Raw genomic sequence first — 18,303 nt, 5'->3', positions numbered from 1 at the left:
GCAGAACCACAGCTCCTGAAGGTGAGGACCACAGCCACGATACGTCAAGCACGACATTGGTCACGCCCGCTTACGTTACCGCTGCCTCAACATTATCGGAGATATTGGCCAGGAGGCGGTTTGGGGTAACTACTCCAAGACCGGCAATCTTCGCGACCAAACTACACGATGAAGAGAACGACGAGACAGAGGCCCCAAAAGATGTCGCCGATGATGAGGGTGCAAGACATCCTAGCTCGGTGAGGAGGCGCTTTCAGTTTGTCAGGATTTCAAAAGAAAACGACACATCAACAGGCGGCCCGGAACAAAAGCGAAACACAAGGAGAGATGACGAAAATGTAATTCCTGATTCAGAGGGTGTAAACAAACAAGCGATTAAAGATGGACCATTCAAATCTGAATTTTCAGAAGCCAACCGCTCCGGACAAAACACCTTTATTGCACTCCCTAAACCTGAGACCACACAACACCAAAGTGTCAGGAAAGGGAAAAGAAAGGGAAAGGAATTAGCATTTGGCGCACTGGGCAATTCTATGGGAAACAGTCTAAATGAAACAATATACACGACCTTGAATCAGACTGCGGTAACACCCAAAAAGAATAGTCGAAGCAAGTCGCTGTCAATTCAAAATAAGAACGGGACGCTGCATAACAACCGCAGTCCGAGCCATCCACGTCACAACGGCTCACCGAGAATCTTAGTTGACCGACGGGTTTCAGCCAGACCTTCCTCTTTCCGAACCCGGAGGCCTAGACCTCGCCTCACCACCACCACCACCTCACCAAATGTTTCGAGCGGGCCAAACACCACCGTAATCTTCTCACAGGTCACCCCTTTTCCCAACACCACCCAGCTTCAGCCTACCGATGGGCCCAAAGAAGGGGTCAGTGCCACCACCTATAGGCCAGAGTTCTCAGAGTACATGCGTCGATTCAGTTCCACAACGCCACCCTCTGTAGGAGAGCAAGAGCGTGGGGCGGTGTCTTCTCACGAGGGGCAGGGAGGGGATGCTATCGTGAAAACAGGAGCAGAACAGGGCGAGGAGGTAGTGGAGTCAGTAAATCGTGGAAGAAATGAAGAAAAACCGGAGTCGATGTTTACCAATGCCCCGGAGCCTGGTTGGCCCAGATATGAAGCGACAGGCATGCGACTTATGCCACCACCGTTAGAGAGTGCAGCAAACATTTCGAGTAGGTATCACTCGACAAAGATCAATTCCACTTCGAGCACCGCTGTACCTGAAACTGGGCACGAAGAGTCAGCCTATAACCCAGCATCTGAAGTTGTGAGGATTTCGACACAATCACCATTCTCTCCCATCGGTAGAGCATCAACACCATCACCTTTATCACAGCCCCACGTGCCGCTTCACTTTGATGGCATAACGACTGATAGAACTAACACAGCCTCAAAATCAGACACTGAACAACCTACAGAAACTGGCGCCTTTTCCGGTCGAACACTGCGCCTTCCAGTGAATCGTCAACGCCTACTCTGGCACCCAGTCTCACGGGGATCGTCCAGATTCGTTCGTCCTCCTATCCGAAGCCGTGCTCACTTCCCACACGAACGAAGGCCAGCCACTGCGCGGCCCTGCTGCCCCAGGAGGCCAATGGAGGTTAGTCAGATCGTGGCTCCACTTTCCAGCCTGTTCGGTAAGAGGCTGGGCAGACTGCAAGGTGGGGAATCCACGGGAATGGCACCAGAAGTGGACCGACGTCGACTCGAAAGACTGAGGATTGTCAGAAGACGAGGAAAGGTGATGGCGCAAAGAATGGACCGTCTGGGGCGAAAAGATCGAAGTAAGAAGCAGATGGGCAAAAGGAAAAACCAGGGTCGAGTAATGAAGGCTAAGAACGGAGTCAGGCCTGGTGATATTGCAGGAAGCAAGGCTCGACCAGACAAGTCCCATTCGGCATTAGTCAACGAGCGAAAAGGTTTTGGATACAAAATACAGCCACCTCGCTCCGACGAGAGAAGCCCTTCCTCGTCCTCACTGAAACACCAACAGACACAAGGCAACAAAAGGACGGGCCAGGACAGCACCCAGGGTGAGGGCCAGCGCTCAACCCAAAGGGCGCGGCGACTGCGCTGGCCTGGGGCCACAGCGGGTTACATTCAGAGCGTGCATTTCTTCCGTTCACTCCTACCCCTCTTCTTTGGCAGCGATTCCAGCGCTCGTAAGCAGTCAGCAACGAAGTTAGACCGTTGAATGTTGTTTGTTTTTGTGTGATTAATGATTATGCAAAGGTGGCCACTGGGTTTAAGCGTTGATAGTGAAAGAATGTTGAATGATGATGTCAGTTGTAAAGCATTGTAAAGCATTATCATTAGTAGCATTGGGCAGCTATGCATGTCGTACAGGTTGTCGAAGAAATAAAATCACCAGGTGAAAACGCTTGATTTGATGTCACATATATTGCCGCAATACATTGCAAAAAGAGATACTGAGGTAGCCAAACGGCGTTTACAAAAGGGAATGTGCAATGACGGGACGCGGATAAATACTAGAAAACGTACGCTACTCCGTGACGAACAAGGTGGCCAACGGCTAAGACAAAAACCGTAGTTCACACCACCGAGTTGCAAGACGGAGTAGCTGGGAGACGGAGAATGAACGACGTTGAACGAATGCGAAGAGTGGCATGTTTAGATTATTGTCACGTTAAAAAATGTTTTGCAGGATCCTTGGCCCTCCCCCTCGCCCCCCCCCCCCCCCCCGCCCAGATGAGATATGGCATGAGATGAAACATCAACCGGTATCGGTGCGCAAAAAAAACATCAAAAATTATCACACCTTAGTTTGCAGTGCTATGCCGCCTGAGCTTCAAGCGAGCTCAGCCCTTAGGGGACTATCAGATGACCTTCAGTTACCGATGATTTGGAATGATGAATTGCGGTGAACGGAAGCGACGTGTTTTCTCGTCCTGTCTTATCTACCGCGCTTGAACTTTCCTCCGCTACCTCGCGCCTTCTTACTGCCCGAGTTCTTTTTCTCCTCCAGCTGAAATAAAGGATAGCCTCAGCGATATCCAGCGATGTCTAAATCTAAGTCAGATTCGATTGTTCGGGAAGCAATACACCCATTGGTTTAACCCTATTAGTGGCAGGCTCCTGGCTACCCCATATTAGTGGCAGGGGGGGGGGGCTGTTTACGACCCCCCCTTGATATCTCGAGATCTAACCGGCCGATTTTCAAAATTCAAACGGCATTCGGTTTGGCTCAACGAGATCTACATTTCTAAAAAAAAAAAAAATTAAAAAATGTCAATAGGGGGGTAGAGGGGGGTAAAAACGGGCAAATTGCAGATACATTTTAGACTGTTTATCACGGCCAGGTTTCTGAACCAATCTTAACGCAACTTTTGCCGATCGATAGAGAATGAACCAGGAATTCACATGGATCCTAAAAATATGCATTTTCAAAAATCATAGGCGGATACAGATCATTGAGATTGGGGGTACACAAAAAGTATAGTAAATAAGGTTTTTGTTGGTACTGTTTCTAAAAAGGGTGGCAATGGTCTTGTTATGTTACAATTTTCTTATGAGAGAACGACTAAAATTGTATTGGTCATGCATAGGCGGTGTCAGGGCACCTATGTTGGGAGGTAAAAAATAACCCCCCTTTTTGGACGCCTGGATCCGCCTATTATAGCAAAAACGTGTCAAAAGAGGATGCACAATAACTTTGTATATGTTATCACATGATACCTTTCATTCACTGTTCGTAAAACTGGTGCAGCATCGTGATCTTCGCCCAAATGACTCGCTTCACGAATAGGACCCCCAATTCCCAGTGCTCTGGAGCCGCCCCTGGTAAAGTTATGAACTTGAAATTTTCAGGGAATGTGCCCAATTTAGTTTTAGGAAAAGTCAGAAAATTTCAGCATCGTAGCTTCAGCGGTTTCGGAGATATTCCCGAAAAACCTGAGGGGTGGATAAGAACAACCCCCCCTGCCACTAATAGGGTTAATTGGAGGCAGTCAGCTAGCATTATTGAGACTGCAACGGAAAGGGATTTATCAGAATATTTCATTTCTGTATTGACCAAGATGGTCATGTTTTTCCTTCAGTACATTTGGTAGGAATACATAATACATACGTTTCGTTCAATGTTTGCAACAGAAATGAGAACAACTGCAGTATCGAAATCTGGCACATCTGGCTCCACTTTCAAAGACCTCATCGATAAAAAATAAACGGACTGGACGAAAACTTAGGAACAGCGGACAACCAAAGCCTGTAGGTACAGAACTGCGTCGCATTAGGAGCATGGAACTTCTCCATTTTGATACCCCATTGCTAGAAAACCGTCAATAGTAGAAAACCGGCAAGTTATTAAGAATTAGCGCCCCAATGCTTGCCAGTGATCAACTTGGTAGACAGGCAGGGAAGGAATACAAATACCAAGTCAGCAGGCCGGTAGAGTAAGAGAAATGCCAATGAATGGCAGAGAAATAATAGCCAACTGTGATAATAGATTTCCGCAGAAGTCACCGGCCGAGCCGCAGCCCGAAAAATGAGTCTCACTCGCGACCAAAGAGTCTCACTCACAAACCAAGGAGTCTTACAGACCAAGGAGTGTCCCTCACAGTCCGCGTATCTCACTTACTTTTCGTTTGCCGCCGTTGGGGTTGGGCAGGACCTTGAAGAACGAGTCCAGCCGTCCCTGGGTGGTGGTGTTACGCGCCTTGGAGAGCTTCTTGGCGCCGTTACGGATCCGCTCCTCGTTGAAGCCCTTGTCGCCACACATGAAGGCCACCAGGCCGTCTTCGTCCGGCTCCACCCACTTCAGCTGCGGGTCAGGTCAGGTCAGGTCAGGTCAGATCAAGTCAGATCAGATCAGGTCAGGTCAGGTCAGGGCAGGGCAGGTTAGAGCAGGGCGGGCCAGGTCAGAGCAGTGCATGGTGGGGCAAAAAGGGACTAGACACAGTGGGGAACTAGTGGAGTCGTGTAGAGCAGATCGTATTAGCGCCAGGTAGGAGAGGGCAGACAGGCAACAACAAGATAGAATATGTCGTAGCACGTCAGAACAGGGCAGGACAGGATAGAAAAGAGCAGTTCAGACTTCAGAGCAAGCTAGAGTAGGGTCAGAAACAGTGGCAAAAGCTAGCCCAAGTAGGGTAAACAAGACATTCACATAAGAAAAAAACACTGGCAAGGCCGGACGAAGGCGGATAAAGCAGTACAAGGTGGTGATGAGAGGAAAAAGATAGGGCAACGCAGATCGAAGTATGCAGTCTCTCTGCATCAGAACGGGAGAAAACGAAAAGGCGTGTGAGCGGAGCAGTGGGCAGAATCAGGCACAATAGCGATATTGAGCCACTGGAGCACTTATTTACTACCATCAATACTCGTAACGAGCAGACAGTACGCATCTAAAAACAAACGCTCCGAGGCAGCCCAACAACTTCGTATTATGTTAAAGTTGAGCTGCCCTCCCAATTAAAGTTCCTTTGTCAAAATATTGCAAACAGATTCCATTCCCAAACACGAGAGGTCAACGCCTCGGGCCTCATCCACAAGGTCAAACAAATGCCCCTGTAGTCCTCCCAATCATCGGTCACGCGCCTGTTTACCAATGAAACATGAACTACCGCGCAATATGTCCCCCTCCAGGACCCCCAAACTCGGCTCCAGTCCAATCCTGACACACCACCGACACAAACAATTCCCTGCAGCAGCCGCGCTCCTCAGCACTGCAGAGCGAACATCAACTGATCGAGGGGCTCGAACTGCACGCCTCGCCGGCACTAGATTACCGAGCCGCCGCCGGCCGGCGACAGCCACCGTCCACGGGGGTAGCTATGTGTCAGTTTGTGTGTCTCCGGGACACATAAACAGCGATAGCGGCGCGCTGGAACCGTCAACAGCCGGCGCCGATGACTTCAGTGACGTCAGGTCAGAGGTGACGTCAGTGAGATATAGATGACGAGCCGCGCTGATGACAGGACTAGGGTTCGATCGAGTAGGCTCGATTAGTGACCAAAGTTCGCTGAGGCGGAAAATGAGCTGGATTTCCTGGGATTATTACATCATCCCCAAAACGTGAGCAATCGCTCATACGACCAAAGATGTTCAGAATCGTTCTCAGAATTTCAAGTCAGTTTAGCTCAATTCCAGTTCAGAATCAGCTCCATGGACGTACTGAATTAGATCACGGATGCAGTTTACAGATCCACATATTTTACAAGCCGGGTGAATGAAATTCCAGCCCATGGACCTTCCCTGCGAATTGCCCCGCTCATTACCCGCTACCCACCTCTATATCGGCGGGATCGGCGACCTCCGGCTCGACGAAGAGCCGCCGCGCCTCGGAGAACTGCCACTCCTCGGGCACCGTGTACTTGTTCTTGTCCAGGTGCTGCAGGATGGTCTCGATGCTGCGGTGTTTCTGGATCAGCTCGATGGCTCGTTTGGGGCCGATACCGCGGATCGAGTCGCAATAGTCGCAGCCCATCAGGATGCACAGGTCGATAAACTGGGCGAAAGAAGAGAAAGGGGCTCAGTGTGACAGGCGCGGTGAACAATCTCTCGAATGTTCAAAAAGACAAAAAAACAAGACTAAGGTTGAGGCCAAGTATGCAATATCGATGCACCTCAAAGTATTAATTACAATCGAAAAAACGGCTATGAAAAAGCGTGAGCACGACAGAATCACCATAAACTTCGTGATTACAAAGCACGATTTTCAAACTTGCACATGCCGGGAAGGCCGTGATCAAGTTCAATACAATTACAAGGGGATATCAATATGAAACAAGACCACGTCGACTTATCCGTTTTCAAAACAGCACTCGTCCGGACGAACCCCATCAAACCACATGCCTTCTCATCTTCAGACATTTGCTATTTTTAGCCTCACCAATCTACCAAAACCCCATCATTTCCCTCTTTATTGACGTCTCACCTCCTGCTGGCTGAGGCCGGCCTCAGCCAACACGTTGCTCAGGTGGAACTCCTTGATGGGCATCTTCCTGGCCTCGCTGAAGGTCATGTGTCGCAGCAGCACGTTCGAGCCGAAGGTCAGAGCGTCCATGTCCTCAGTGGCCGTGCCGTAGACCTTGCCGGCCTTCACCAGGGCGGCACACTGCGCCTCCGCTTCGCAGGGAGCCTGACGAGAGAGGGTCATGTGGGGTTAGGTCGTGAGAGCGCGCGGTGGGGTTAGACCAAGGCGTCTGCAGTGAGCATATATAAAGAGCATGTTGGAATGGCCCGGGTTGAAGGATCGCTATGAAATGTTTGGTACCACGCGACTTTCAAAAGTGGCGGTGAAATTGTCGCGATAAAAGTTGATAAAAGTCGAAATTGCCCACAATAGTCAAAACACGTGCAATACGTACACTCGGGGGCAGATTGATGTTCCATCTCTCCCTACCCATCGGGCTCCCATGGCTCAGCACTCGCTGCTGCCAGTGTTGCCTGCCCTCAGCACTGCTCAGCACTGCCTGCCAGTGCCAGTGCTGCCAGTGCTGCCACTGGCAGCAGCCAGTGCTGAGCCATGGGAGCCCGATGGGTAGGGAGTGGTGGAACATCAATCTGCCTCCGAGTGTACCTTAGGCCAGCAAAATATAAAAAATAGAACACAGAATTGCCATTACCTCTAAGATGTTAACATATACCACAATCCTCCCCTTCACTTCCCAACACTTATCATCCTCGCTCTTCATCAAGTCGAGCTTACCTCCACAAACGGGATGCCCATCAGTTTGAGCAGCTGTTTGCATTCATCCACGTGTGTTTTGGTCACCTTGACCAGCCGGCGGCTGAACTTGTCAATGTCCTGTTGGTTACCTATCGGGAGCGGGAGTGGTGTCAGAGGAAATCAGCGCTACAAACGGCCACCAATGTTGGTGTAGAGGGTGAAATACCATTACCAGCTCGGTTATTTATCGGCAATGTTACATTATTACAAATTGTGTTCTAAAATCTACGGTGATGCATCAACAGAAAAAGTGAACTAATCCGCTGAAGTGTGCGACCCAGTTTTGACCCATATGCGTCGCCGTCTTTCCTCGTTTTATCAATCCAATACAGCTTGTCTCATCGTCTTCCTCATCCTGTTTCTAGACTCCTGAGCCTCAGCCCTGTTTCTCACCCCCCCCCCCCCAGTTTCTCACCGCCCCGCCCAATTTCTCACCCTGCTCCTCTGCCTGTGAGAGCGCCTTCTGGGCCTCCTCTCTCCTCTCGGCTCGTTTGGCCAGCTCGCCTCCCTTCATCTCGGGCGGCTTGCCGTCGAACACGTAGCAGGGCTTGATGCCGTTGTCCACCATCCGTATCGTCCGGTAGAACATTCCCATCAGGTGACTGTCGGCGAAGGAAGACAGCAACCAGCGTGAGTTAGATTGGCAGGAACGAGTAGACCCATACAGAGGTATAGCAATGATAATAAGCGCTTATCAACGAAAAGGAAAGCGGCGGCCTGTGGGGAATGGCTGGGACCGGGCTCATGCAGCACGTTGGACAGGTGGAACTCATTGCTGAGCATCTTCCTGGCCTCACTGAAGGTCATGTGGCGGAGCAGCACGTTCGAGCCGAATGTCGAGCATGCAATCCACTCATCATCATCGTCACAATTCCACAATCTACATCGCAATGAGTTATATTCTCCCGATCTCATTTGTTTGTATTGAACTTTATTTGGATGACATCAGCGTCCAAGAATCATGCAATTGTCCCTGTGCTACAAGTACCTCTTTTGTTTTTGTTTTATTATTCACGAAATTTCAAGCTTATTAATTATTATGATGATGATTTGGGGGTTAGGGCGCCCGGACTGCGATGCTCATCGGATGGAGGCTTAGCATATCATCATTCCAACTACGCCTCTAATCCATTGACATGATCACAGAGCATGAGATCAACTATTGACCTTCGTCCCGAACCTACGCCGAGCGTTGTACACCAGCAGACAGACAGGATATGGTTTGAACGATGGCCACCGTGTGATAATTGGATAGTGGTAAATGTAATCAACGAATCTTCCGCGATGTCGCCGTAACCGTTTACTACTGCGTAACGGGTTAAAGGGGCACATCCCGTGGGGGGGGGAGCGACAGTTTAGTGCTGACGGGAGGCGAAAGGAGGGGAGAGCGGAGACGATCCGCGAGTGGCCGCCAGGTGGCAGCTCGATTCGGCAGAGATGGCACTACTGAAAAGTGAGAAACGAATGCGGTGTGTATGTTCTGTGCGCAAGGAGTGGGGTGGAATGAGGGGTTGCAGGTCCGTCAATTGCGACGTCACGAGCGGGGGACAAGGTGGGAAGGATGGATGGCGACGTGTGCATTATCGTCAACGGGGACAAGGGTGGGCGAGAAAGCTGGAGTCCCAGCTCACTGATAGTGCAGATACTGATGCAGGTGAGACGAGGAAAAAGGGACATTCTTGATGTTTATCAGGGTCGCACACAACGAACTCGAAACAAGCCAGGGTTCCCTGACCCTCACTGCAAATACACGGTCCCACTGACGGTCCCACTGAGCGCACTTGCAAGGCCATACAATGAGCATGGGGCAAATGCAGGCTGCCACGTGCGTAGCCTGTCCAGTGGGATATTTCATGAGTGACCCTTCCGCTGGCAGCTCTTCAGAGACCTTTCCATGAGTGCAATGTGCCAAGTGCATAAGGATAATTATGCAAAGTGGTGACAGCGATTTAAAAGATTATCAAGGATAGTTACTTCTACGCGAAACATTTCAAGAATGAATTGCGGCGTCTAATTAAGCCTTCGCTCGGTTGAAGTTTGAATAATTATTCATTTATTATAATAAATACACGCAGATCGATAGCTTGCTGAAGACGGAAATCATACGACAGTAGAAGGATGAGCATCGTGTGCTTTTACCCTCAGCCGCAAAATAACTACCGGACGTCGACCCAAAGGATGCTTAAGCTGAGAAGGGTATCCACAAAATTTGACTAGCCATGCTGTCAGTACTGCTGTTGGATTTAGGCCGCCATCTGAAGGACTCCTGGCAAAGTCGAGTCTGGAGAAGGGCATAATCAAATACAAGAAAGGCATTTAGTGTTCTCGCCGTCACTTGTTCTTAACGTACTGAGAGCCGGAGAATGTTTTGTCTTGAATTATTGCCCTGAACTTGACATGTCACGTGACCTCGAAGCTCAAATTTTAGGATTGAATCAGACCCGTATTGACGAAACATTTCCGACGCCGCCCGCACGCCTCACCACGATGCATTGCTTATCATTGTTTGAGGAATTAGAAGCCCACCCCCTGTCAATGGCGTTTGGCTGAAAGCTGAGCAAAGCGCAGGTTAGCTGAATGTGACATGTGCACTGTGCAGTGTGCAGCGAAACCCTTTTGGGCCATTTGCTGGGATTGGATTTAGGGCATTCTCATGTCATAACACAAGGCGGGATATTCAGGAAAGTGGCAATAGAGCCAGCAGGAACGCAGCACGGAGCATTGAAACCCGGTGGTACTTATGCAAAAATAAGTAAAATTCAAATTGAATCGTCGGCGCCTGTAGTAACTAAATTTAGTCTGACAGAGGAACGACGTCAACGCCTCGCAATTGTTTAATAATTCATTTTGGCGCAATGCAGTGGCTGACTGTGCTTAGGCATCGTGCGCCCTCAGTTTGGTTTAGTACCCTCCACAGCTCGCGGTCGGCAGGATGCCGCTCGCCTGCGGTCTGCCGGCGCCGTTCCGGTGGCTCGTGCCGGCACTGCTGCTGGCAGCGTCCGCGGCGGCGCAGAACTCCTCTGCCGTCTTCGTGACGCGTCACGTGGAGCACGCTAGCGTGCCACTGCGGACCGTGCCGACAGCCAGCGAACTGACCTGCGCAGTACTCTGCGTGGCCACGGCCGACTGTCTCAAGTGGCAGCGGGACGCAGCGAGCACCCAGTGCCGGCTGCTGCCGCTGCACTCTGCCGACAGCCCGCTAACGGAGGAGGCCGGAACGGTCTGGCAGCGGCCCCACCCTCCCGGCTACGTGGTGATGCCGGACGGCGGCGGCGTTACGTACCGCCCTCACGAGCAGTTCACCCCCGGCGGTCAGGCGCTGATCGAGATGTGCCGCCAGGACGACCCGGAGGCCGTGCCCGCCTTCATCACCACCGACCAGCAGTTCGAGTTCCTCATGAACCTGACGCTGCCCTATCCCTACCAGTGGCTCAGCATCAACGACTTCGAAGAGGAGCGCGTCTACAAGGACCTCTTCAACACCACCGTCGTCAACATTAACAACTGGATCAGTCCGAGGATCAGCTATTTTCACAGGGACGGGCTGGATGGAGTTTTGCTGGCAGAGGGCCTTGGACTAATGAATAGGCTACACACCGATGAATACTCATACCTTTGCGAGTACTGGATGTAGGCATGTGGCAAATTACTGGTCACACTGGCGAATCCATGAGTAGAAACCTCCAACAGAAGTGTTAATCTTTATTTTCAATCGCCGTTTTCCGTGCATCAGAAATGAACGTTAATTATAGAAGTCTGCTCCCAAATGCTGAAAAATGCAAAAGAAAGCTCTTAAGCAGGTGTATCCCAACGCAGTGTCCGATATCGTTTCTTTCTGAATCTGCCACTTTCTGGAAATGGTAACACATAATGACCAATATAGTTACCGATCTGGCTTTAATATCTTACGCATGCACTGTGTTTAACTTTCCAAATAGCATAGAACATTTGCATACATACACACAAATAGTTTGTAACTGACAACTGTTCAATCAAATGACTGACGGATGGTGGTATGCTGCTGAATGCTAGGAATAGTTTGCCATCGCAATCGCATCAACAGTAAAAAAACGTCTTTAAAAAATCTTACAAAACCGTTTATTCTATGGAATGTGGTTAACAAACCCTTCCTCTCACTTGATTCCTTATCAATGATAACACCACAACTTCGTACCAGCAATACATATCCCAGCTTGTCAAAGCACGGTTTGCACGATTGAGATTACATTTCGCATCACGGCCGAGTTTATAATCTGGTTGTGTGGCCGTGCCTGGAATTGAGGCAGCACCCGGCGCCAGTATTGAAATAACGGAGAATACAATGTGACCAGAGAAACGGCCACGTTTTTAGAATAACCAATCACACAACGGCATGTTTACTGTTAAAATATAACTCAACATTTCAAACTATAACGTTTTTAACACATAGCCTAGAAACTCAGTTAGTTTTATGGGCCCTAAATTTGTGAGAAAGAGTAAAATTTGCTGGACCCGCCACCAATCACAAACGGCCTTATTTCCAACACTGCCCGCTACAAATGTGCGTGAAAATGTGAGCAATGATGCATGTGCATTTAGTGCAATGTGCAATACTCGAGTGTCAATAGTTCGATATAATACAATACAAATAATACAATGTGCAATAGCTTGAATTGCAATAATTAACAATTCAAACTAGTTATAACATGCAATGTACTTACCTGTTATCCAGAGTTCGGCCTGTCAGCACGAATTAACAAGTCAAGTCATGCTAGAAGTGTTGTGGTGTCTGGCGATGCCATGGATTAGCGGGCAAACGCACCCTGTCTACTAACTAATAGCAAGTGGCGTATTGCACAACAGTAATTTATACAGGATCCTCCGGGTGTTTTTTTCTGAGTTCGGAGAGTGTGAGCGGCCCATCCTGAAGTGGAGCGAGCTACTGCAATTAGTACGGACAAGGGCGGCTTAAACGGCCGGATTTGCTTTTTTATTGGGGCTTTAGGGCGCGCCGACTACAAAGTACAAAGTCATTTAGCGCCCACAACGTTATCCTAGTAAAACAAGTCGGCCGGGTTCGCTAAAATCGCCGGGATGAGCGCAACTGCTGGAGCACCTTACACAGCCCCTGTTCAGGCGGCCGGGGCGGCGCCGTCCTGGTTAGTACCGACCACACACTTGTGGCCGCCCACAGCCGGCCGGCCCCGCCCGGTACGGGTGCAGCGTCCGACCGATACAGGTGCAGCGGCCGCCAACAGAATGCCTCGACGGCAGAACCACCATTCATCAACCCGATATGGTGCGGCTCATCGCCCACTCCCCCATATGGGGCCCCGCGAGGCTCTGTAGCTTCCTCCCCAGTCCCCACGCACCCCTCCGCCGGCGCGGAGGCCAGTTTGGCTCCACCCGCTTTGGCTCTTGTCGTCTCTCTAGCTCCTAAAGCGTCGGCTACGATAGAGCGTGGTACTAGGGCCCATAGTTAAAGGCGGTAAATAACGACAGTTGCATCAGCAACAGCCAACAGACGTGACACTGGGGAGCCCCGAGTCATAACCGGCAACTGTGTTGATCGTGAGAGACGGCCGAGACTCTCCCTCTTCCAAAAGGAGTGGAGCGTGATAAAGAGCTGGGACGGGGGAGGAGGGAGACTTGTTGCAATTGCAAGGAGTGCCGGCGGCTTGGGTTGCTTTGAACCAGAGAAGTGTGTTTTTGTGAGGTGAGTTTGTTTCCTGGTGTGGTAACGACGTGTAGGTACTACGAGCAAATACACACGATCAAAACAAAACTAATTGCTACGTGCAGTTGAAAAGACTCAATGCACGGAAAGTCAGGTACAGCCATGCATCGGACAAGATCGGTCACACACCCTTGGACTGGGGAGGATCTGTGGTTTACCTGGTCGTTTCTCCATCTGCTGAGGTCAGGTTGGCTCCCTCCTGCCGGACAGCCACCAGAAACTGGTACATGCACATGCTGGCATCGACGGCCACCTTCCGACCTGTGGGTCAGCGAGGGGAACAGCAGCGTCAAAACCTGATGTCGGTAGGGAGACGGGGGACGGTCAACGGTGTGTGCGGTTCACGTTAGTGCCTAAGTGACAGCCTGCCTAAATGAATGATAAATGAGGTGGTTATTGCCAAGGGAAACTATAGCCAAACACACCATCGTACTGGAAGATCAAACATATTTTTTTATAAACGTCAATATCTTAATGCTCTCTGGAAATTCAAAAATCATTTTTATGAACGTCAATAGTTTATTGCATTGAGGACTATCATCGGTAGGACGATTATCTATCTCCATATCTTGCCGTCGTCTAGCGGGCATAAAATGTTATAGTAGTAGATCTCGGTTTCACGCTCCATCATACGGTTAGAAACGTCACTCTGATCCGACTTTGATTCCATAAAATGACGTTGAATTATATCACAAGGTTACGGCGCACAAGCCGGGTTCACGGGGGGGGGGGGGGGGTCTAAACCGGCGGCGCGGTGGCGCCTCTCGGCCGGCGGCTGCGATCAATAGGTCCGGTCCCCCGCGACCTCTCCAGAGTTCTGCCACAGCCTCCTCCGGCACTCTGCCCGGAGAGAGAGCGCGGAGCGCCGTCTGCACGCTGTGGGCTGTTTGTGTTCATCGGCCCGCCGCCGAGCCGACGACCTCGCTCGTCAACATGCAAACAGCGACTGCGACCCCCCCCCCCTGCCCGGTCGCTGCCCCCCCCCCCACCCCCACCGGACGCGTGAGGGCTGCAGCGCGTGCTCTAGCGATAAGCGGCGTGCACGCAGGCTCGAAGTGGTCACTGTCTAACGCGCCCTCCACTGTTTCCGATATCGGGTTCGGGCAGCGATGTGTACGGTCGACACGCATGTTTAGTCGAGCGCAGCAGACCACAACAGCGCGGCTCACCTCGAATCGGTTCGGTTCGACTGCTGTGTGACAATCGCTTTGTTTGCAGGCGACGCCTTCGTGAGTTGTTGGGAGTTTGAGCGACCGCTTCAGCTCGTAAAGGCTATCAAAGTTCAAACGTCCGGTGTTCGTTTCCGTTGACCTTACGTCAACCCCTGCGGTCGAAATCGGCAGAGCGGATAAAGGGGTGTCGCCCACGGGCTACGGGTATAGTGGTGTCACCCCACGAGTTTGGGGGTGAAAACAAGCAGGCATAAGGTATCACCCCGCGGGTGCACGGAAGTCATCCCGCGGGTGTAAGGGTGTCACCCCGCGGGTGTAAGGGTGTCACCCCGCGGCTGTACCGGTGTCCCGCGGATGCAGGCCTGCAGGAGTGTCTAACAGTGTCTCAAAATGTGTTTATTTGGGTGGGAAACTACATCCAAATAAAAATAATTTTTCACTGTCATTACTAATTTTCAAGAACAATTTTACACTCCCAATTTTACCGACAAAACACTTTTGCATGGATGGTCTTTTTACATTTTACATTTTACTACACTTGTACATAAATTTATGCCGTTGATCCCTTTTCACTCTTTCTGGGCCTTATCTTACTTGAAATTTTCCACTCTTATCCACATTTTTGGAGAGGAATTTCCCCTCTGACACCCAAACCCAAACACAATTTTCGGACACTGGTGTCTAAAGGGTGTACGGGTGTCACCCCCGCGTGCAGGGGTGTCGGTGAAATCGCAGTTACCGCTGCGCCAGCATAGCGCAGCCAGCGGCGTCACAACATCCCGGCAAAACAACGCTGGCCTTCAGCCGCTGCAGCATGCAACTGAGTGGGGAAGGGGAGGGGGCGGAGAGGGCGGGCGAACCCGACATGCACTCGGGGGGGGGGGGGGCAGACATAGTGGGGAGAGAGAGCAGGATGCCAGAGAGCTGGGAGTGAGAGGAAATGATCGAAGCAGACGAGTGGAGAGGAAGCTAGACAATGGACGTGGCACCGAACTGATGAAAATGTGTCTTTATGGCCACACCGAACACAGAGCAGGAAGGCTATACCGGGAAGGAAAGCGTTGTCTTATGTCACGGATGTGAAAAAATGCTTGCGAGACAGCATGATCATTGATCATCTCCCCAAATATGTATGACGCAATTAATCCGCGTGTTGACCGTGCCTACATTCCAGAAATGCACCGCCGGTGAAGTTGGCACATTCCTCAAATAGGTACATCTTCAAATGCGCAGCATCAACGACCGACGTACCAATTTAACTTCGACATTTGGAATGACGGATTAACCTGGATTAATCGAGCAACCGCATAGCATCAGCATAACTACTGCAAGCAAATGCAACAGGCGCCGAGACATTATCGAAGACGGTAAGAAGGCGTCTCAAATATTTCAACAAAACACCAAGTAGCCCATGCAAGCCTCTTATAATCATCTACAAACCTACGAAGGGGAGCATCATTCTACACTCAGCAGCCACCCGGAACCCTACCGCCAGTCACTAACCACAGTCCACTAAAACTAATTGGTAGCTATAAAGCCGCCCCCGGAATCAGTCAGTAGTCAAGCGGAGCTGCTGGTGCGATTGGCCTTGGTCCCAGCCGTGCCAGCCGTCCCCAGCCGTCGGCTGAACTGAACGATCGCGATACGGCGCCCTATTTCAGCTCTGATAGTCGACGACAACAAACAGTGCGCCGAGCGCCGCCTGCCGCCGGTCACGGTCCCACCCCATTAACACGACACCCATGAGCTGGCACCGGGGCGGCGACAGGTGGCCAGGGGGGGGGGGATTGGGAGGGGTGAGGGAGGGGTGCAGCACGGTGGTCTCGGGGTGGAGTGGAAATTTCTTCACTGTAAACAAATGTGGTGTTATAACGGGACAAAGTCACCGTTCCAATATGTTGTATCACTGACCAATGCATTTCCATCCCGCGATGCACTATTGAAGTAAGGTATGCCTGATAGCTCGCATAATGTTTTGCGCTTCCTCGTCACGTTATTTCTCTATCTTTCTTTCATCCTGATTCTGCTTGCAATCCGGGCGAGAGCAGCAATCAACCTCTGCCTCCAACCAGAAACTCATTTAGTTTGTGACTGGAACTGTAAACAGCTGGCCGTCAGGCTTAAAAAGGCGTCTTGAGCGCGACTTGGTAGGATAACTGTGAGCACAGTGGTAAACATTGGTTAAAACGTTTTGATATAGGTATATCGGATGATTTTCGTATTTGCATTGAAAATCGCATTGCATATCAGGCGTAAAATGCCGATTCTTTGCTAATTTTAAAGCCTTTTATCTACTTTCAAGCACTCCTCAGCCTTGGGATTTCCACAGCACAACCGTATATTTTTAGAAATCACATCAGCCTGTTTGCTGAAACATTATCTAACGATTTACAAATTTGTACTGTCACAGACCCACCACTGTGAGCCAGAGTCCCAAACATCCGGGCCAAACACTCTCTGACACCAGGGACGCCGCCAATTCCATCTCCGGTCGCAGACGGTCGGAGCACGTCACCAAACACCGTCACTAGCACCAGCCGAGCAGCCATCCAACCCGTTAAACCGTCACCGCCGCGCCCGTATCCATCAGAGGACGGTCAATATATCTTCACATCACCGGTCTGACAGCGACTCAATCATACCCGAACGTGCCACAGAGCAAACGCTCCACCCAAATGATGCAACAATGATATCAGCACGGGCGCAACAATACGCCCATCCTTTGTTCCGTCACTGAAAGGCAACAAACGGCGTAACCACGCCCATACCCACGCCCCACAAATAACTGTTGCAATGCCCAGGCAATGAGGAAATCATAAACGAAACAGCTTATGCAATTGCTCGCGGGATATCACGACCACTTTCGCCCAAAGAATGTTCCATGTTGCACTTTATTCCGCGAAGTTTAATCAGACTGCCGAGACACGGCTGCCACTGCACAGTAGCAGACATGTCACGTCAGACTCGGCTCGCCATGGAGGCGCCTGGACCCACGCTGAGTTCCGTTACGACCACTCACGATCGCTCCAGAAGTTCACGGCGCCGTTCGGCGAAACTCACGTCCAGTCACGGCATGGTCAAGCGTGGCCCCGAGTCCATAGAACCGGCGCTGTCTCCGGGTGACGTCACCGGCCAAGGATGACGTCACCCAGAGACAGCGTCGCGGTCGCAACGGACCAATGCGGGGGCGACGAGACATGGGTGTGCGAGCCGCGCCTCCGCAGCGGACCTGCTGCGGACATGGTTTGCCACGCTCACCTAATCCAACAGACGCCTGGACGACGATTCACGACACCCAAGGGAATTTCGCGGTAGCCAGGGGGAGAGTACTCCAAACCACCGACACCGACATCTACTTTAACAACGTAACGCACACGACAGGAGTGACGGAGCGCACCGATCCGTCTAGGGAGCCATTCATTTCGAGCGCACATCCGGTACCGGAGACACTACTCAGGAGGCCGACGTGATTCAGCCGGGAAGAATGTACGGCGGACACTGCGTGGGCGGCTGAGCCGTCCAAAGTAGCTCACAAGTCCCCGGGGGCACTGGAAGCTGGACACTGCGATAGCCACGTGGTCGGACAGGAAAATGCCGGACGTAGGAAAACCAAAGGATAAAAGAACGGAAATTAACAAGAAGCGTATATGAAAGTGCTCATGAAAGTGTTATGCCCATTCATGCGAGAGCCATAATGGGCAAGGTT

At 50.9% G+C, this 18,303-nt stretch overlaps 1 protein-coding gene across 2 annotated transcripts in view; it reads right to left on the bottom strand.

The window, feature by feature from the left end:
• Positions 1 to 2,532: 2,532 nt before the first annotated feature.
• LOC122392436 (flap endonuclease 1-like) overlaps positions 2,533 to 18,303 on the bottom strand; it is a 33,211-nt gene continuing 17,440 nt past the window's right edge. Inside the window, exons 3-9 of one of the 2 annotated variants that reach the window (XM_043387262.1) lie at positions 13,584 to 13,686; positions 8,145 to 8,311; positions 7,689 to 7,798; positions 6,915 to 7,118; positions 6,267 to 6,485; positions 4,617 to 4,799; positions 2,533 to 3,005 (exon numbers count right to left, since the gene is read on the bottom strand). In XM_043387262.1, the coding sequence (XP_043243197.1) occupies positions 2,934 to 3,005; positions 4,617 to 4,799; positions 6,267 to 6,485; positions 6,915 to 7,118; positions 7,689 to 7,798; positions 8,145 to 8,311; positions 13,584 to 13,686 (1,058 nt within the window). In that variant the 3' untranslated portion in view covers positions 2,533 to 2,933. The remainder of the gene's footprint in view (positions 3,006 to 4,616; positions 4,800 to 6,266; positions 6,486 to 6,914; positions 7,119 to 7,688; positions 7,799 to 8,144; positions 8,312 to 13,583; positions 13,687 to 18,303) is intronic. The other variant, XM_043387260.1, reaches the window with a different exon arrangement.

Source organism: Amphibalanus amphitrite, unplaced genomic scaffold (assembly GCF_019059575.1).
Source record: "Amphibalanus amphitrite isolate SeventyFive unplaced genomic scaffold, NRLGWU_Aamphi_draft 000486F_arrow, whole genome shotgun sequence".
NCBI classification, from domain to species: Eukaryota; Metazoa; Arthropoda; class Thecostraca; order Balanomorpha; family Balanidae; genus Amphibalanus; species Amphibalanus amphitrite.
This window is presented reverse-complemented; position numbering and strand designations above follow the sequence as displayed.